The sequence below is a fragment of the Protopterus annectens genome, chromosome 12.part0 (genome assembly GCF_019279795.1).
Source record: "Protopterus annectens isolate FY-2018-M chromosome 12.part0, PAN1.0, whole genome shotgun sequence".
In the NCBI taxonomy this organism is placed as follows: domain Eukaryota; kingdom Metazoa; phylum Chordata; order Ceratodontiformes; family Protopteridae; genus Protopterus; species Protopterus annectens.
The window spans coordinates 229615741-229636093 of record NC_056746.1 but is presented as its reverse complement, the minus strand read 5'-3'; the positions used below and the strand labels follow the sequence as shown (position 1 = coordinate 229636093).

The window sequence follows — 20353 nt, the reverse complement described above, 5'->3', positions numbered from 1 at the left end:
TTTGGGAATTCCTCTTTGATCTCACATTGTCTGTGTAAAACTTTTCTAAAAGGAGTCTCTCACAGTAGACCACCAATCAAACAACCTATAGAACCATTTAGCCTCACACTAGTCCTGCAGTCTTTGACTTAACCCCCCTTTGAACCTGCAGCAACTTGTGACATCAAGCTGTTATCCTGGAAATCTCTTTTTCTGGTGACCATCACATCAGCTAGGTGTATTTCCGAGCTCCATGCATAAAACGTCCCTATTTAATTTTCCACAAGGACAGAGTATCACTCTGGACAAATCCTTCCTTTCTCCCCAAAGTAATTTCTGATTTCTATATTAACCAGACTATTGACCTACCAGTCTTTTCCCCTATTTTTTCTGATAAAGGAGAGTACTGTCTGCATTCATTAGACATACACAGAGAGTTGAGATTCTACCTAAATAGGACAAAAACAATTCACAAATCAGACCAACTATTTATGTCATTCTCTGGTCCTAAAATGGGAAACTCAGTTTCTAAGGTAACCTTAACTAAATGGCTCAGAGACTGTATACTCTTCATTTATCATCATGAAAAAGAACCTATACCACAGAAAATCAAAGCTCACTCCAGATCAATTGCAGCTTCTGTGGTGTTCCACTCAAAAGCTTCTATGGACGATATCTGTGCGGCAGCAACGTGGGCTACTCCTCATACCTTTATATAACTCCTTACAAATTCTGTTTGGTCTCTAGGGGAAGAGCTTCATTTGGCTCAATGGTGCTCAGGAATATTCTTCCTTAAGGGCCACCCAAGTGACTCAAGGTAGCTGGGGACTCTGTCCCATCAGTGATGAACGAATGAAGATTAACATCAGATAAAAAGTTATGTCTTACCATAATGTTCCATCTGTGTTGTTGATCTTCATTCATTCATCACGTCCCACCCTCCTCCACCACCTAAGGCTCCTATGGGATACTTTGCATCCAAGTACTGAATTAGGGTACTTGTGCAGAAACTGCCTCTGCTTTACTAATAATGAGCAAACTCGATCTGAGGTAACAGGGAGAACAGTATTATGGGTAAAAGCTTAGCTCGAGAGATTTTGGCTGACGCGAACTTGGTATAAGGCCCATCCCATCAGTGATCAATGAATGAAGATCAACAACACAGATGGAACGTTATGGTAAGACATAACTTCATTTTCCCATAATAAGTGTCCAGGCTGTACTTAAAAATATCTAAACTAGTGCTTCCTTTAATGTAATTTTGTAGTCCTGTTCCATGCATCAGCTACTCTTGTCAGAGAACCAATTAATACACTTCTCATTCCTATTGAATCTTCTGGACAGGTTGTCTGATAATTCTGTAGTACTTTTTGATAACCCCAAACATTCCCAGAGGTAGTTGTCCCTAAATGCCGCATATACACAGTCTCTATAGCCATGTATCACCATAAACTTATTTCTTGCCTATTCTTGGACCTCTCAAAAGCTTTCAACACTATCTCACACTCTTCTGCTGCACAAACTGCATAACCTCAACTTCTCCTCTGATACTGTTGCATGGTTCTCCAGCTACCTCACTGATAGATCTCAGTCAGTGAGATGGCACTCTGCACTCTCCCCGCCTCTCCCTGTCAAAATGGGTGTACCTCAAGGGTCTATCCTAGGGCCTTTACCTTTTAATATCTTTACTCATCAGCACTATACCTCCTGTCCTCAGTCATTATTAGTGCAATACGCAGATGACTCTACAGTCATCACCACAGCCAACTCTCCCTCTAAGCTCTTCTCAGCCACTCGGGCATCTTTTAACTTAGTTGAAACATGGCTCTCCAACAACCAGCTCATCCTTAACCCTAAAATAGCAAAGCTGATACTCTTCCTACCTAAAAAGTTCATAAATATTAAACCCACCTTTTCCATGCAGTCCCTTAATAACACTCCCATTCAGGTAGAATCCAGTACTAAGCTCTTAGGCGTAACCATTGATGATCAGTTTAAATATGACTTGCATGTTAATAACTGTATCAAAAAGACACATTCAAAATTAGGACTCCTTTACCGTAACAAGAAATTCCTTACCTCTGAAGCCAAGATTACTCTCTCACCTACCTTCTACCCAGTCTAATGTACAATTCTCAAATAATCACAAATCTTAACTCAGCACTCCTGACCAACCTTGAATCTACCTACAACAAGGTAGCTAGATTTGCTGCCTAACAAACCTACAAATCCCATCACTCTCTCTCTAAAACAACTAAACTGGCTTGAATTACCCCACTAGCTTCTTCTCTTTCAGCTCCAGATCATCCAATCTGTCCTATACTAGTCTTCCTACTGCCCAGTACTATCCCCTCTCATCTCCCATTATTCTCCCTCCAGACCTCTCCGAAGCTCTAACCAAGACCTACTACAAATCTACAAACCCAAATCCAAATTTGGATGCAGCATGTACAGCTCTAACCCCACTATTGCTGGGAATAGGCTCCCACTAGAAATCAGGACCCTTACACATCCTAAACAGTTTAAGATAGCCACCAAAGAGCACTTTAAAAGTCACTGGTCCTGCCACTGCACTCAGCCTCCTTAACATCCCCTACTTCACATACCTTAATCTACTTTCTGCCCTTAACTCACTCTTCTCACTAGCTCTCTCTAATCTTCCTTGACTACTCTTTCTACTGTCTTCTAAAATCTATTAAGCAAATTGTCTCGGAGAAACATTCTATTGTAATTGTCTTGCCTTCATGCAACTACAACATGATAGAACTGGGTTTTTTTAACCACTTACCCCTAAAACTATACTCTTCTTAATGACATATTTCTTTTTATACATCTTGAAATAGTTATGCTATACTCCTGATTATTGACACTGTATAACAATGTGTTGTAATAATCCTGTAACATTGCTGCTTAATGCTAATTTATAATGAAAATTGTATAATATGTTGGAGCTTTTCTCCCCGGACCTCAGCTGAAAAAGGGCTCTTCAGCTCAGTCGGACAATCCCGGTCAACAAATGTATAATAAAATAAATAAATAAATACCTGAGTTAGTTCTGTACTTCCTCCTGGTGGGCAGCTGCCTCTGTGCAGCTGTTAACATGCTTGTCTATGGTTTCTGTGAACAGTTCTGCATAGGCAGAAGTGTTCTCAGGGTTTATAGGGGCTTGAAGTTTGTGTTTACAAAATCCAGGAATCTCTGTGCATGTACGTTTGATGTCATATAGGATCCCAGTTAATAGTGGGTTAATTAAAGTCACCCATGAATATGGTATTGGGTTGGATGGTTAGTGTTTCTTATAAGTTTAAATACATAGTATGGGCTTCCTGGGTCATAGAGAGACATCAATAGCTTGTAAGGAAGTGGTATTGGATTTTACCTATGGTGATATGAACATGGAGCAGCTCAAGTGCATTGTCCTGTTTGACCAGCCATGAAGGATATTTATTTTTGATGTAAATAGAGAGACCCCTCCACCTTTAGTCCCTGCCTGTGAAGTAGCTGGTCTAAATGTGTGGAAGGCATTATAACCCTGCACTGTAAGTGTGCTGTCCGCGGCTTTAAACCACTTCTCTGAGACCGCACAGACATCAGCATTCTCTAAGGTAAAAAGAGCTTCCAGGCAATGACGTTTTTTGTTTAGGCTCCTGGCATTGAGCAGTAATACCTTTAGATTTTCTTGGTTTTGATTTGCTATGTTGGCAATACTTTCAGTTTGACATTGCCTAAAAAGGGCACTATGGGGAACGACAATGTTTTAGGTGATGTTCGAAAGCCTAGAGGGGAGAGGTGCAGACCATCCCTGGCAAAGCAGCCATGGTCTGTTGAACATCTCCTTCCATGCTGACAAATTTTGCACCCCCTTAGAATAACACCAGAAATTAAGCCAGTTATTAAAGGCAATCATCTTTTGTTCGTATTGTAACATCATCTTTGGAGAAAGTAAAATGCTGCTCAGTGCTAGGCTCATACCAGCTTGAGACACATTGTCCGAAAGCTCTGTGATGTCTCTCTTCATATAGTCTAGGGAGGTACATCTCAGGTCATTTACTCCCACATGGACTATGACTGGGTCATATTGGTAATTGTGATCCAGTGACCTGAGTGCATGCATAATGTGGCCAATCCTAGCCCCTGATAAGCAACTGACTGTAACTTTCTCCTTATTCAGCCTGGTGAGAGGGACATCAGTGTGTCTCACAATGGAGTCTCCGGTGACTAGAATGTTGGATTGTGTGGTGACTTGCTTTACGGGCTTAGAGGTAGAGGCTCCATGAGATGTAGCTCTGTGTGTTGATGTAGATGTTATTCATTCATTTTATGATTACCAATTTACTCAATTTCAGGATTGTCTGAGCACAAAAGCTTATCCCAGTACTCCGTGGATGAAAGCCTTAGAAACTAGTCTTGGACAAGTCGCCTGCCCATCACAAGACAAGGACTCACTTAGGTGCACATATCTTTGGGCGGTTGGAAGAATGCATTGCATGTTTTCAGAATGTGGGAAGGGAATTGTAGCACTTTGTGAAAACCTTAGAAATTAGAAGTGTTTGCAGACTTCACACATAATATACTGCAGCTGAGACAATGCTACCTCTATGCTAGTTGCCTCTAAATTAGGAGATGGTTGTTTCCTTGCATTTCTGTTTGCATTTACCTAGTGCAATGTGGACCATGTCCAATGGGTACATACTGTGCAGTGAATACTCTGAGTAGTGTGTTTTTGTTTTTTTTTCATTAGTAGGTTAAAGCAGTTCTATCAAGAATAACAAATATTTCTGGGATATATCATACAGTTCAGCTTTATTTTGTAGCCTCTTCTATTTTTTCAGAGAGGCGCCCATTTTTCTTGATACTGATTTTGCTTCACCTGTAAAAAAAAATGTGATATAAACCCTAAACAGCTGCTCATGTTATGTGATTTTTTTAAACACGGGCTGATTACTGGTGCTTTATTGGCTTTGATTCCAAAATTCACAGTGTAGCTTTAGCTTCATAATATTTCCTACATCTGACATTACCATTATTTAGATTTTGTTAAAACATTTTTGTAATGCAAATGTGAGTTCATGGATACAGTTTTTGCTCAGCAGAGTAACTGCCACTTTTAATGTATATTAAGGTTTGTCCGAACTTTTGTGATTCCCAGTTTAAATTGTACTACTACAAATGGCAAAACCATTTACCAGGCAGCCATTATGTTTCCCATTTTTAACACTTGGCAAACGTCCTAAAGTAAGGCTTGCATATTTAGCTTTAGCAGCCATTGCTGCTAAACTTTAGCTTTAATGTAAATCAACTTGGTTATAAAGAACAAATTAAATGCCTGGGTTTGTGGCATAGAGGGATAAAGCCCTGAATATGACTTGGATGATGCTAGTCCAAATAATGGCTCAGGCAGTGGAAGAATGGAGTGCAAGAGCATGATGCCAGTTCCGCATCCTGGCAGGAGGATAGAGAGTCCTGGTCAGCCAATCAGCAATATATAGACAGAGGTTTGTACAAAATTACCAAAACTGGGTAAATGACTTTGGCTGACACCTCCAAGTTAGAGAACGTATTCCTCATTAGAGTGCGTTTGGAAGCATGCACATGAATGAGGAGGGGACAAGGACATTCCTTCAGAACACTAGCTGTTATGTCAGCCACCAGTGGTGGAGTTAGGGCCTCACAAAGAAATGCCTTCATTGTAGGGATGCTGGTGAGGGCAGAAACATTTCCATGGCTGCCAGTTTGATGGCCCAACTAGTCAGCTGTTGTGCTCATGCTGGGATCTCCCCAGTGTGGGGGGATTGTTCAGCTCAATACCAGAAGAGGCTCACTGATTGAGAGGCAAAGAGGGAAAAGGGATGTAGGGAAAAAGAAAAGATCAAGATTATGATAAAAGCAGGGAGAAATAAAATACAAACTAGATCTTAGTGCAAATGTTTAGTTCCTTTTAAAGTTTATTTCTTACTGACTTAGTATCACTTGTCCACCTTTGATGTACAGTAACTTCATCTGACCCATTAGTGTTTCATTAAAAAAAAACATTATTTTAAATTAATTGTTTTCCTTCTGCTCCTTATTACCCACCACATGAGTGCACAGTTTTGCCCGTGAATAGTAGAGTCAGTGGCTCTACAGGTAGCACAGTCTCCTTTGGTGCTGAAAGATCAGAGAGCTGAGAGTTATATTCCCTTCCCATGTAGTTGTATTCATTTTCAAATTACTGATACTGCTGTACAGTATTAGGAAGTGCTGCACTCCTGAATGTCCCATCATTCATATGAGATGGTAAACCAAGGTATCATCTGCTTGAGTTGGAGTTGGCTGCTCAGGTGGGTGTAAAAGATTTCATGGCACCTATTGAAAAGAGTGGAGTATGTTCCCTGATGTCTTGGCTAAATTTCCCCATGTAGTATAAATACCACCTCAGGTCTTCCCTGTAAAGAAACCACTAGCCTAGTGGGACTAACCTGATTAGCAAAGGATAAGTTTGTAGTTAGGTAGGTAGATAAGCTGCAAGCACTTAAAATTCCCTTGTAACTGTAATAATGTGTAGGACTTAAATGTTTGTTTCCTTAATTTCTGTACAATGATTTTGCTGTCTGTGCTTCTAGTTTGTGCTGTACCAACTTTGTTATCTCCTTTCTGGACCTACACTCTTTTTAAGTCTTCATACCTACGCTCTATATTTTTATTCTACTTCATTTTGCATCCTTGTTGATCAAGAGGCTGGTACTCTCTCTCTCTTTTTTTTTTTTGTTGGTAATGTATTTATTGATGCATTTTGCTTTCATGATTTATTTTATTGTATTTTAACTATCTGTATAGCCATATTTATTTATTTGATTTGTTTTCTGTTTTTTTTTGTTATTACTTTATATAAATACTGTGAGATAAAGTACCTTATTAAAGATTAAATTGAAGCTGAGAAGTTTTCTGTAAAGTGTTCATCACTTTTTTCTTAACCAGTCTAATTAGTTAGAATTTCCATTAATTACATTCTGCCAGTATATTAATTAATGAATTAATGAATTAATTAACATTTTTTATTTTGAATGATGTTTTATACTGTTTTTCTTTGTACTTTAAAAAATATAATGCATATTAATACATTCAGTAATTGTAATAAGGCTGTGGCTGAAAATACTCTTGTTGCCCAGTCTACCTACATCAGGGATGAGTAAATATGTTCAAATATTAAGAGCTTATTAATCTGTAATGCTGCATTTCATCCTGCTATGTTCTGTCTTGTCACTAATACCTTTATTTTGATTGCTGCAGACTTCAGTTTTACATAATACTTTGGGATATTTCGCTATGGACCATAGTCGACGACCTCTGCTAATCCAGGTGAGATTAGCTTCTTTAAAATGCTGTTAAACAGTAATGGTAATAGATCTAAAAATATGTTGTTCTTTGTGATTTTGACTTCTGCTTTGTCAGTGCTTGTAACCATTTAAGAATTCAGTCAGATTGATAACATCTCAATGTGTTGAGTGTTATTTTGTTTCCTGTGTTTGAGTGGTCGATTTTCATTTTTCTCTAAATTTTTGTCCTCAGAAGTAGTAGAAATTTGGAAGAGAGTTGTTTGCTGGATTCACTGTGTTCCTTTCATTTAGTGTCATTGTTTTGGGGAGAGATTGAAAGTCTGAATGATTAATAATTATAGACCTGAATTTTAAGTATTTATGTGTTTGTATTTGTTGCCCTGGATAGTTTGCTGGACCGAAATGAGCCCATTTTCAGTGTAGGCCCAGGGAGAAAAGCTCCAACAATGAAATGAGCAATGCATCAAATCAAATACATAGATACACATATCAATGCAGTACACTAATACATCAGTACAGATACAACACAACAGTTCATATCTATACACCTGTCAGAAAATCAGTGTAAACTATGTACAATAAATAGTTTATCACAATGAGCATAGTAGTGCAAGATTTTCATTTCATTTCATTTTTCTTTATGTACAAAATATAGTTATATTTATATATATTTTCATTTTTCTTTATATATTTATATACATTTTTAATGTAGTTAATTCATTTATATATAGAAATTCATATATACATATATATATATTTCATCTGCTGTTATGTGCATATTGATATATGTATCAATTTTTGCCATATTATAGCTTTTTATTGCAGGGATTCATCATTATTATTATTATTTTTATTTTTATTTAATATTTAATAATTAATTCATACATCATATTTATGCACAGTTCATTCATAAATCATATTTAATTGAATTGAATTAATTTTATGATTAATGTTACATAATTTTAAATCACATTAATTTGAGATATATGCATCATATATTGTATTTAGGCATTATTTATATAAGTATATATTTTTATTTATTTTTATTTTATTTTTATAGTATTTGATATAGTTAAATACACTTATGTATGTATTGATGTAGAGTAGTATGTCTCTTTAAGTGACTAACTTCTCTTGCCTATTAAGCAATAATGAATTAAGTATATAAAGGGTATGCTGGTTAAATGAAAAGTATTGGTTTGAAAAAGCACTTGTTGCGAAAGCGCTTACCATCGTTGTTATTTGTGGATCCAATAAATTAATTTTTTATTCATCATTTTTGGTGTAGCTTGAATTTGCGTATCACTTGACTGCAGAGTCGTTTCCACTTTTGTATCGTATGGTAACCAAGTTGTTTTCTTGCTGGATTTTGGTCTGAACAGACCGGGACTAACTATTGACAGCAACATCTTGGTTTGTTCTTTACCCAGTTAATTTTTCCGCTGATTATGGTCTGAATAGACCGGGACTAACTACCGACAGCGGAACTCTGGTTTGTTTCTGGCATTTTGTTTCTTATTTCGTTACAAATCAACAGGAGTGTATATTGTATCTTTTTTGGTCTGAATAGACCGGGACTCAGTACTAAAAAGGTAATTTGGCTTGTTTACGTTTTTTGTCTTTGAACTGGTGAGTCAATGTGAGCTAACACCAACTTTTTTGTTTATTTGACGTATTCTGGCTCTAATACAGTTGGTGTATTTTGCGGCAAAGTGTACGGCAGGTCTTTTTATTTTTATCCTCATTCTTATAGTAGTGCAAGAGTTGTAGAAGCAGTTGAATGAGCTAGATAATAATCAGTAATAATCTGCGACATTATGAGGTTACTATGTGAAAGTAGGATGTTTTGCAAAAGTTGATACAGCTTGGTATAGTGTATGTTTTGATGATAGACTCTTAGAGCACGTTGTGTATACTTGCCTGAGAGAAATTGTAAACTTACATGAAGCTGAGCCGTAAAGAGCCAGATGGAGTCATAAGCTGAAGCTAATGAAAGGCAGAATGATAGAGGAGATAGAGAGAGATTATGCAGAGAAGTGTTTAATGAAGATTTTAGGTATTATCAAGTAGTGGGAAGTGTAGGTTTGGCACAAGTGCAGGGCCATAGAGAGTGATGTTGTTTCAGGGAATATTTAAAGAGGGCTGGATTACTGGTAGTCCTGAGAGATGATGGGAGGGTATTCCAGAGCTGGGAAATAGTAAAGGAGTAGACCATCTGACAGGCAGAAAGACTGGGCTTTTCAACATTCAGGAGAATTTTACTTTCAGACCAAAGTGGTCTATTTGGATGGTATTGAGTGAGTAGGGAAGAAAGGGCAGGGCAGTTTGATGGTTTGAATATAAGTTTATGTGCAGTGGTTAGTTGTAGATATGTAAGATAGTGTGGGAGTTCTAGCCAGTTTAGTAGGAGCAGTGAGGCACAATGGTGAGATAAGCACTTTGCATTGGTCACAAATTTTGTAATTTTGTTATAGCATGAGTCAAGTTTGGATTTAAGGGAAGACTGGATATTGGTAAAAGAGCGGCACCATATAATAGGGAAGGTAGCAGAAAGGAAGGGGTCAGGGATAGTTTTAGTGGGGTGGTTGAGGAAGTATCTGCTTGTAGATTATGCTAAGTTTTTGGTGATTTTTTTTTTTATGTTACTTTGAATATGGAATGCAAATGTTAAGTTTTCATCTATGATGACACCAAGTAGTTTTGTGCCAGGGACAACCTCAATGATCGTGTTGTTTTGAGAGAAGATAGTGAATATGTCCTTGTTCGGGGAGATGTTTTTTTTTGCTGGGGGTAAATAGCATGTGTTTTGAGGTTTAGGGCAAGATGATTATTGGTCATCCAAGTTTCAGTGACAGTGAGGGCACTTTGGGTGAGTTGTTGTAGTTGTGATGCAGAGTTGGCAGTACAGATGATAGTTGAGTCATCTGCATATTGGATGACAGCACCTTGACTGAAGGTAGTGTGGAAGTTGCTGATGAAGGTACTGAACAGCAGGGACCCTAGTACAGATCCTTGAGGCATGCCTATCATTGTGTTGAGGAATGGGGAGAAAGATTGCTGCCACTTAGTTGATTGTTGCTGATCTGTGAGATAGTTCAATAACCAGTTAAGGGTAGAGAAAGCAATGCCTACGTTAGACAGTTTGGTGAGAAAAAGGGGATGGGAGATAGTATCAAAATGCTTGGAGAGGTCTAGAAAGAGAGTCGAGACCATTTTTCCAGCATCTCAGGCATGGTTGACTATGTCTAAGAAGGAAATCAGAGGTGTGGTAGTACTGTGATCAGGCCTAAAGCCATGCTGAGTGAGAGAATTATATTAATTGGTGAAATACTCTAGTTACACAGTAAGCTCAAAAGCAGTTAAGGTTTTTTTTTATGACTTTTATCAAATTCATAGCTCAGTTTTTGAAGCTGTATCCATTTTTAAACCACTATCCTAATGAGGATTTGTGGTGGTGGCATGCCACACAGGACAAAGCAGACTTCTCTGTTTCCAGTAACAGTCCTCAGCATATTCTGCAGAATCGTTTGGCATTTCCAGGAAAACTGAGTAATATAATCACTCCTGAATTTCCTGTGATTATCCTGGAGTCTGCTACCCATGGGCTGTGCCTGACACTTCTCCTATGAAGACACCCAGCTGTCATTCTAAGTGCCTAGAGCATTTCAGCTGTCTCGTTCAAACCAAAATAATGAGTGGGTTTGTTCTGAGATCCTTTCAGGTTGCAAGGCTCGTCATTCTATAAAAGAACATGTGCCCAGCAACCTGCTGAGAAGGACCTTTTCCACTGCTTGTGTGTATGGCTTCATCCTTATAGGTTCATAGTAATTTACTAGGGTGATGGTCTGTGAGGATTTGAAGAAGCCTAACCTTACATTCCCACGGCAGTTTCTATCCTTTGTATTTTGCATGTGAATAACTCAGAGACTGGCCCAACAAGGATATGTTGGGGCATTTAAACCTGTCCCCTGTCCATGAAGGACAGGAGTGCTAAATCAGGGATGAATTTTCAGTTACCCATCTTTTTGTCCAAATTATATTTGAATATAGTATGAGAAATACTTTGCTTTATGTGGAGTGGAAGACAGTTCAATGGAAGCTGTATTCTGTGTGATACATACCCATTCTCATTGGACAAACTCGGAAGCTGATTGGTCAACTTTCCCAGCTGGTTGACCTCATTACACCAATTGGGCATTCTCTGGCTGCTATGGTTTCAAGAGGGACTATTCAGGGAAACCAGTAAACCTTCTAACATGACGGCTTGCAAACATGAGATACTCTCATGGGAAATGAAGGGCAACCTTGTGGAGCCAGAAACCCTCATTTTCATGCAGGGAACTAAATTAACAGAGAAGGGAGCCAAGATATTGGAGTCCTTTAATATTTATTCAACCTTTAGAAGTTGTGGAGCTAACGGCGATGTTTCCAGGGAAATTAAAAAAAAAACAGCCCACTTACAAGGTGACTGTATTGTTAAAAACACTGATGTTCATCGTGTTTCACTGTTGCAGTCATTACACTTGGGTTATCCGCCAGCAGGCTACCCGCAGTCGGCCCGAGTTCCAAAGTCTTGGTCCAGCGTCGGTTGCTGTCGCCTCTTCCCTGACGTCAGTGCGCCAGGGGTATAAAAGATGCAACCGATGCCATTTTCTTCAGTCTTTCTTGCCTCGCAGTGCCTGAAGCAAAGGCAGGTTTGCAAGTGATGGTCGGTCGACTCCTGAGATTTTCGAAATTGAGTTTCAGAACCAAAGTCTTCAATAAAGCTAAGTACCCCATTGTGGAAACTTTTTCTTGCTCCAGACCGATGTCAGTAAAAGTTAATAATTGTATTTCTTGTGGGAATCAAATGCCTCGTAAGGACTTTCACTCTTACTGTATTCCTTGCCTAGGCCCTGACCACGATGTTACTAGTTGTCGGTTTTGTGCTAGATTCAACAAACGTACTGTTAAATGTCGGTTTGATTTTGCTTTACATTATTTTGGCTGAAGGTTTAATTACTAATGCCATCGGAACAACCGACTTCCGGAATTTATAAAAAATGCAAAGACAAAGAAAAGGACAGGCATCCGAGGTCCAAAACCGACGACGAAGCCTCTTCTAGGCCAGTCGCCGGTTCGCTGGTTCTCAGTGAGGCGCTTTCGCAGCCCCTGACACCCGCTACCTCAGAGCCACGGGCCCTATCCGACAGCCACGTGGAGACACCGAGGCCTGTGGAAACTCAAGGTATTGGGCCTACGGAAACTATTCCCTCAGATGGGTCTGGAGCTGCTGAGCAGGCATCAGCTTCTGAGGGTGTTTTCAGACCTTCACAGCTTACAATTAAGCCCACTACAGCAGCCAAGCCAAAGTTAAAAACACCATTAACGACAAAGAAACAAGTACAGCATTCTACTGAGCAGTCATCCATGCCAAAGAAACAGATGATTAAAATGGCCGAAGACCTAATTACTTTAATCAGGGGTTCCCATCCCCCTCCTGACAAAAGGCCTAGGCAAGACACTGACTATGATTCATCTGACCAGGTTTCTATTTCCTCTGATTCCTCTTCTGACCAGGGATACTGTCTCCCTCCCTATGAGGACTCTGATGCAGAAGAGTCTATACCTTCAGCCTCTCCGCCCGTGGGGAAACCCTGCACACCATGAGGGAGCATTTCCATTGGGATAGCCAGGATTATTCAGAATCCAAGAAAAGGCTCAGAGACTTTCTTTTATTGCCCCAGCACAGGCCCCTGGCTATTCCCCCTGTGCTTGATGTTGTTGTTGATGTTTTTTTCTGAATCCAGTCTGACTCCTGATTCTGTACCCCCTGCACCAGTCAAGCCAGACAGGTACTTACAAGGTCCCTGGCTCTCATACATTTCTTTACAAAAACCCTGCTGCAGATCCAGAAACAATTTCTCAGGGTCCTAAAGGGGTTAAGGCTTCCACTGCTAAAAATCCTGTCCCCTCAGATGGCGATTCCAGAGCTCTGGACAGATGGGGGAAAAAGTTTACACTTCTGCTACTTTAGCTGTAAGGGCTTTAAATTGCCAATTTCACATGCTTAAATATCAACAGTATCTCATGTCATTGTTAAAGCAGAAAATGGTTTCAATCTCAGAAAGTTCTGACAGTAAGGAAATGCAGGATTTATTGCATGCAGCTGAACAAGTGGGAAAGCATACTTTACAATGTGGTTTTGATTCATTAGAGGCTTCTTGTAGAGCCGCTGTTACAGGCTCTGTTATTCGAAGGCATGTTTGGTTGAAAGAACAAAGTTTACCTGACCATGTTAAAGTTAAATTATTGGATGCTCCACTACAGCATGATACTTTGTTTGGTGTTAAAGCAGAAGAGTTGTTAAAGAAAATGGTGGATAAAGCAAAATCAATGCAGACAGTAAAGGATTTCTTACAGGTTCAACCACCAGGTTTAGCAGAAACCGGCCTTCAAAAAATTGGTCCTTTCCAGTGTCAGACAGGCCACAAAGAGGCAGATACAGACGCCCAAGAGGCAGATCTCAGCCCCAAGGCTCCTACAGACTCAAACAATGGAGGGGAAGACAAATCACAACCTTATAGGAAACAGTCCCAATGACTTCCCTCTACAGATGCCAAGCACTTACCTTTTGGCAGCACCCCTAGGGAGAAAGCTAGAACTTTTCTCAAAAAATTGGCACATAATCACCCAGGACAAATAGGTACTGAATATTGTTTCTCAGGGTTACAGGTTCCACTTTCACATGCTTCCAAAATCAAGAGGTATGCCAGACCTGCCACAGAACCAATGGGCAGAGGCGCAAAAACAAATTGCTGCTGTCATGGACATGGGAGCTATTCAAAAAGTACCACAGCAAGAACAGGGGCAAGGATTTTACTCAAGATTTTTCTTAGTACCCAGAAAGGACAAAGCCTGGAGACCAGTACTGGACCTGTCAATCCTAAATACTTTCCTGGATGTTCCAAAATTCAGAATGTTAACACTACAGCAGCTTCTACCCATGCTGGGCAAGAAGGCTTGGCTAGTTACTTTGGACCTCAAGGAGGCATACCTGCATGTCCCAATCAGACAAACTTGCAGAAGATACCTCAGATTCTTAGCAGGCTCAATGCATTACCAATTCTCTGCACTGCCCTTTGGTTTATCTACTGCGCCCAGGGTCTTCACAAAATACCTGGCACCAGTAATTGCATTTTGCAGACAAAAAGGAATTCAAATATATCCCTACTTGGACGACTGCCTTATTCAAGCAGAGAGCAAGGACATTCTTCTAAAGCACCTGGAGTTTGTAAAAAGATTACTAATTTGCTTAGGGTACACAGTAAATGAAAAGAAATCAAAACTAGTGCCCTCTCAAGAGATAATATTCCTGGGTGCAAGCTTAAATACAACTGCCCAGATGGCTTATCTCACGCCAGACAAACAAAGGCAACTGACTCAATACTTTCAGCTGATGGCAACAAAGACCCAGCTCCCTGCAAGAAAAATTCTGTAGGCCCTGGGCTTCATGGCATCCTGCATTCTACTAATTCCATATGCAAGACTGCATATGAGGAAGCTACAATGGTATCTAAAAAGTATTTGGACTCAACATTGTCACAGCCTGGAGGCAATCATAACTTTAATTCCTTGCCTACAACAGGAGTTTTGATGGTGGTCCCAGGCCTGTCACCACAACAAGGGACAGCCTTTCACCTTATCCACAGCCAGGCAGACAATAAAAATGGATACATCTGATTATGCCTGGGGGGCACATATGGCAGGGAAATGTATTCAGGGCACATGGCCCAAGGAACAAATGCATCTTCACATCCATCAGAAAGAGATGCTAGCAGTACAGAATGCCCTGACCGCTTTCAAGGACCTACTACATCCAGGACAACTACTAATAAAGACGGACAATACCACAGTTATGTGGTACATAAGCAAGGGGGCACACATTCCTTGTGGAACACAACACTAACCTATCAGGTACATCTGTAGGCACAATTCCTGCCAGGGACAAAAAATACACTGGCAGACGAACTAAGCAGAAAACTCATGGACCCTCATGAATGGAAACGAAATCCACAGGTGTTCAGCATGATAACAAGGAAATGGCGACACCCAGACATAGATCTTTTTGCCTCCCCTCACAATTGCCAAATACAGAAATTCTGCACAAGAACTTATCACTCACAAGCATGGAAAGTGGATGCTCTATCATTCAGCTGGAAAGCTCTGACAGTCTATGCCTTCCCACCAATGCCTCTTCTTACCAAAGTGCTCCTAAAAGTCAGACAAGAAAGGCCAAAAATGATCCTGATTGCCCCAGACTGACCACGCCAGCACTGGTACCCAATCCTAAAGAGCTTGTCTCAGGGCCCAGCTTGGCCTTTACCTCAAATTCCTCATCTTCTGACTCAACAAAACAATCAGATTATGCACAGTCAACTCAGAACCTTAAATCTGGCAGCTTGGCAGGTAATGTAGCCACTCAGACTGCACCTCTCTCTAAAGCTGGTATGGATGTCATTTTAGAAGCCAGGAGGCCCAGCACTAGGAAATCTTATGCAGAAAAATGGAAGAGATTCTGTGCTTGGAACCAGGCACAAGGGTCAACCTACTTGTTCCAAATATACCTCAGATTTTACAATACCTAATTGAGATGCTGGACAAAGGCCTATCTTTCTCATCAATTAAAATCCATGCCTCTGCCATTTCAGCTCATTACAATACGGAACCTCCTATTGTTTCACATCCTCTACTAAGACAGTACCTCAGAGGGACAAAAACATATGACCCCCAAGGAGAGTACCAGTACCAACATGGGATCTCAATTTTGTTTTAGAAAAACTCACACTGCCTCCTTTTGAACCAGCCAGCACAGCTGATATAAAATTCTTATCATGGAAAACTGCTCTGCTCCTAGCAATAACTTCAGCAAGAAGAGTATCAGAGTTAAAGGCATTAATGGCTGTGGGACCTTTCATCATTTTTCACCAGGACAGGGTTTCTCTCAGGACAAACACAACATTCATGCCAAAAGTAGTTTCCAGTGTGGCCCTGAACCAAACCATTCATTTACCAACTTTCTACACAAATCCCCAGAATAAAGGGGAGGGACTTCTGCACGGTTTGGATATACACAGACAGCTACGATTCTACTTGGACAAAACAAAAGCTTTCAGAAAAACTGAGCAACTGTTTGTAGCCTCTGCTGCAGGATCACAAGGAAAGCCTATCAGAAAGCAGACAATTTCAAAATGGATAGGGCACTGCATCCGCTTCTGTTATGCACAACATGGCAAATCAGTGCCTAAGGTCATTAGGACACATTCTACCAGAGCAACAGCCACTTCAGCAGCCTCTCCCAGAGTACCAACCAAAGACATTTTAGAAGCTGCAACCTGGAGTTCAGTGCACACTTTCACCAAGCACTACCGCTTGCCTCTCTACTCTAAATCCAGAGCAGGCTTTGCCACTGCAGTCCTGCAGGGCCTGGTAGCCTCTCCAAATCCAATCTAGACCCAGCCGCCCAACCTCAGCTTTGGGATTCAACCCAAGTGTAATGACTGCAACAGTGAAACACGATGAACATAGTACAGTTGTGTACCTACCATAAATGTAGATGTTCGAGTGTATTCACTGTTGCAGTCCAGGTTACCCACCCACCATCCCCCTTTATTTTGCTGGGACTTCTCTGTACTTCTCAACTCTATACTACCTATGTGGTGTATTTGCTTGTAGATGAAGGAAATGTTTATATTAGTACATGCATGCTTTTTGGCATAATTTTATTTTTCCAGCCTTCCTATCTGGGGGCACTTGACATCTGGGGCAAGAAAAACTGAAGAAAATGGCATAATTTGCATCTTTTATACCCCTGGCATACTGACGTCAGGGAAGAGGCGGCAGCAACTGACGCCGGACCAAGACTTTGGAACTCGGGCCGACTGCGGGCAGCCTGCCGATGGATAACCCAAGTGTAATGACTGCAACAGTGAATGCACTCGAACATCTACATTTATGGTAGGTACACAACTGTACTTTACTAATACACATAATAGAAAATAATTTCTGACTGGTTAAATGAAAAATACACATTTCACTTTGATAGTCAGGGGTCTCCTTTACATGCTAACATTAACAGAGACACCCATCAAAAAGGTTTGGACTGACTTAATGATTTATTGAGCAAATATAAAGCTCTGGGCATTGATAACCAATAACTGAGGAAATGTTTAAACGGGGATTGTCCCCAAGGGTTTGAGAGCATTTAAATATCCAAATAATATTGTAGCAGGCTCTGATTTACATGATGAACTGTTGGAAATATTTAACAAATGTGGTTTGGACATAATTAAGAGTTGTTATAAAGCAGAATTAACTCACTATGGCAGACTTGTATTCTAAGATAGGGGTACTTAATACCCAAATTATCAACGATCTTTTATTTACAGTAGAATCTGAAAAACTGATGTAATATTCTGTTATGGACCAAATTAATGAAAAATGTTTTAGTATTATTAACAGAAACATTTAAAAACTTGACAGAGATGTAAAAGAGTACAAGGAGAAAAGGTGTTACCCTTTGCCTAGAAAATATTATGAGGCTAACATCGGGGTATATGAGACACATGTGGAAGAATTTGAAGGTGACCAAACTGGGACTTTTGAGAGGGATGAGAGAATGCATAATACGCAAGACCCTTTAGAATACCCCCCCACACACACTCTGTTGCTCGGAGAGATTAATCAACCAAAATCCCCCCAATATTTTCAGTCTTGTTATCGAGGGAAGAGAGGATGGGGCAGAGAGGGAGGGGATGGTTCTAGGATCTGGTGTAGAGAACACAGTGAAAACTGGGTGTACTTACACCTGTGACAACTACAACATTTTTAATTTTACCAGCATAGAACTTATGGTAGATCATTTTACACTTTTTTCAAAAGGCTTTAAGTTCATTCCTAACCAACCTTGTGACACTACTAAGTTGTTAGTTGATTTTAAACTTTTTGTAAGAAAATTAAACCTGGATTTAATATTTCAAGGTGAAGGTAACCCTGCTAGTGTGTCCAGAAAGAGTGAATTCAATCCCCCCTACACCCCCAGTTAAAAAAAATTTTGAACAGCTGGTTAAAAAGGAAATCTGCTCCAGTTTCTCTAATTTTAAGAGACATAAATGTAATCTTAACTTTCAAGAGTGTAGCATTTTAAACCAGCTTAGGGATGACAAAAATATTAGGGTTATGAAACCCGATAAGGGTGGAGGGACTGTTGTACTGGATATTATGAGTTACGAAGGCAAAATGTTGGAAATCCTTGGGGACACCCAACACCTGCACTAGAGTGTCTAAGAATGAAATTAATGTTGCCTTTAAGAAAATTGATCTTGCCGTTAATGACATGCTTATGGAGGGGGTTATAGACCTAAGTACCTTCAAATATCTGTCTCTACCAAAACCCAGGATCCTAACTATTTTCGGTATCCCAAAGATTCATAAAGGCCAACTAGATCTCCCGCTTAGGCTTGTTGTGGCCGCGGAGGGTTCAAAAACAGCACCACTGGCAAAGTTTTTGGAGAGTAAACTTAAAACCATATGAGGTTCCAAAACTGTTATACTTAAAGATTCTTGGGAAATTTCTTAAAGATATTGACACCAGTAGTTCTTTTGAGTCGGTTATCTTTGTAACCATAGAGATTAAAGATTTATTTTCTGCTATACCCCACTCTGTTGGTATCAAGTGATTGGAATCAGCACTGACAGAAAAAGTTTCTATTTCAGCTGATAACCTGCATGTATTATTATACCTGTTAGAGTTGTTACTTAACGATAATTTTATTTATTTTTGTGGTGAGTTTTTCTATCATATCAAGGGTGTGGCCATGGGCGCCAGTTGTGCCCCCACCTATGCCAACATTGTTTTGGCATGGTGGGAGAAAAATTTCATTCTCATTCTGATTTCTGATGATGTTGGTCACACTGCAGTAGATTCTTGGATGACATTTGCCTATTTTGTACAAATACAGAAAACAGATTATTGGAATTTCTTGAATAAATTGAAACTACTACCAGTTTTCTGCATTTCATTTGTATTGTCAACTGTGATAGGATGAACTTTTTAGATGTGACGATAAAAAACGTTCCTACAGGAATAAAATCAAAGGTTTTCCATAAGGAAACCTTTACCAACTGATATTTACATTTTCATAGTGCCCACCCTTATCTCAGAAAAAGAACATTTATAGAGGACAACTTATCATGACAAGTAGGATGACATCTTTGGATTCTGATTTTGACGAGGTGGATTTTTTTTAGAAGAGTTATTTACGGACATAGGCTATCCCCTTCACTATTGAAAGAGATTAATACTGACATAAAGCATTTAAGGAAGACAAAATATGGTCCCCTTCTTGGCACTGGATTGACATTGTGCAGCCAACACCAAGAATGACATCGGTAACGACCAAGATGCCTCAAGGAAAGCACTTATTATCGAGTTTAATCAATATTCCAAGATAGTGGGTGAAATTATTAGGAAGAAATGGGACAGGTTTAAGGTACTTACTGACCTGCCCCGTTTTGAAAATTACCCCATGAAAATTACTTATAAAAAAAGGAAGAAATTTGAAAGAACTTTTTGATGGGGTTAAAGCACCCACTAAGGAGAATCTCAAAAGAACAGGCACTTTTAAATGCGGTGTCTGTTCACAGTGTTCTTGCATTTTGAACAATGGTTCTGTAAACTTGGAATGCAGGGGGAGAGAAATAAGCGGACAAGATTTTTCAAATTGCAACACTACTGGGGTTGTTTATTTAGTTACATGTGGTGCTTGCTCAGCCTTCTATGTAGGCAAAACTGAGCGGAAATTCAAAAGATGTATATACAAACACGTGTATGATATTAGTACCAGCAATGAAAGGAACGCCTTGTATAAACACACACTGTCTTGTAGGGATGCAAAATTTCTACTTTTTGTTCTTGAGAAAGTTTCTGATGCTGTCCAGGTTGGTCCTTGGGAAACCCGCGTGGAATATTTAGAGTTGTGCTGGCAGGCCTCCCTGGATGCTAGTAGACCCCCCCCCAG

At 39.8% G+C, this 20353-nt stretch overlaps 1 protein-coding gene across 1 annotated transcript in view; it reads left to right on the top strand.

Moving 5' to 3' along the window:
• The window catches only part of TELO2 (telomere maintenance 2), a 1490787-nt gene that overhangs the window by 301765 nt on the left and 1168669 nt on the right, over nucleotides 1-20353 (top strand). The window contains exon 7 of the mRNA XM_044089295.1: nucleotides 7249-7317. Within this exon, the coding sequence (XP_043945230.1) occupies nucleotides 7249-7317 (69 nt within the window). The remainder of the gene's footprint in view (nucleotides 1-7248; nucleotides 7318-20353) is intronic.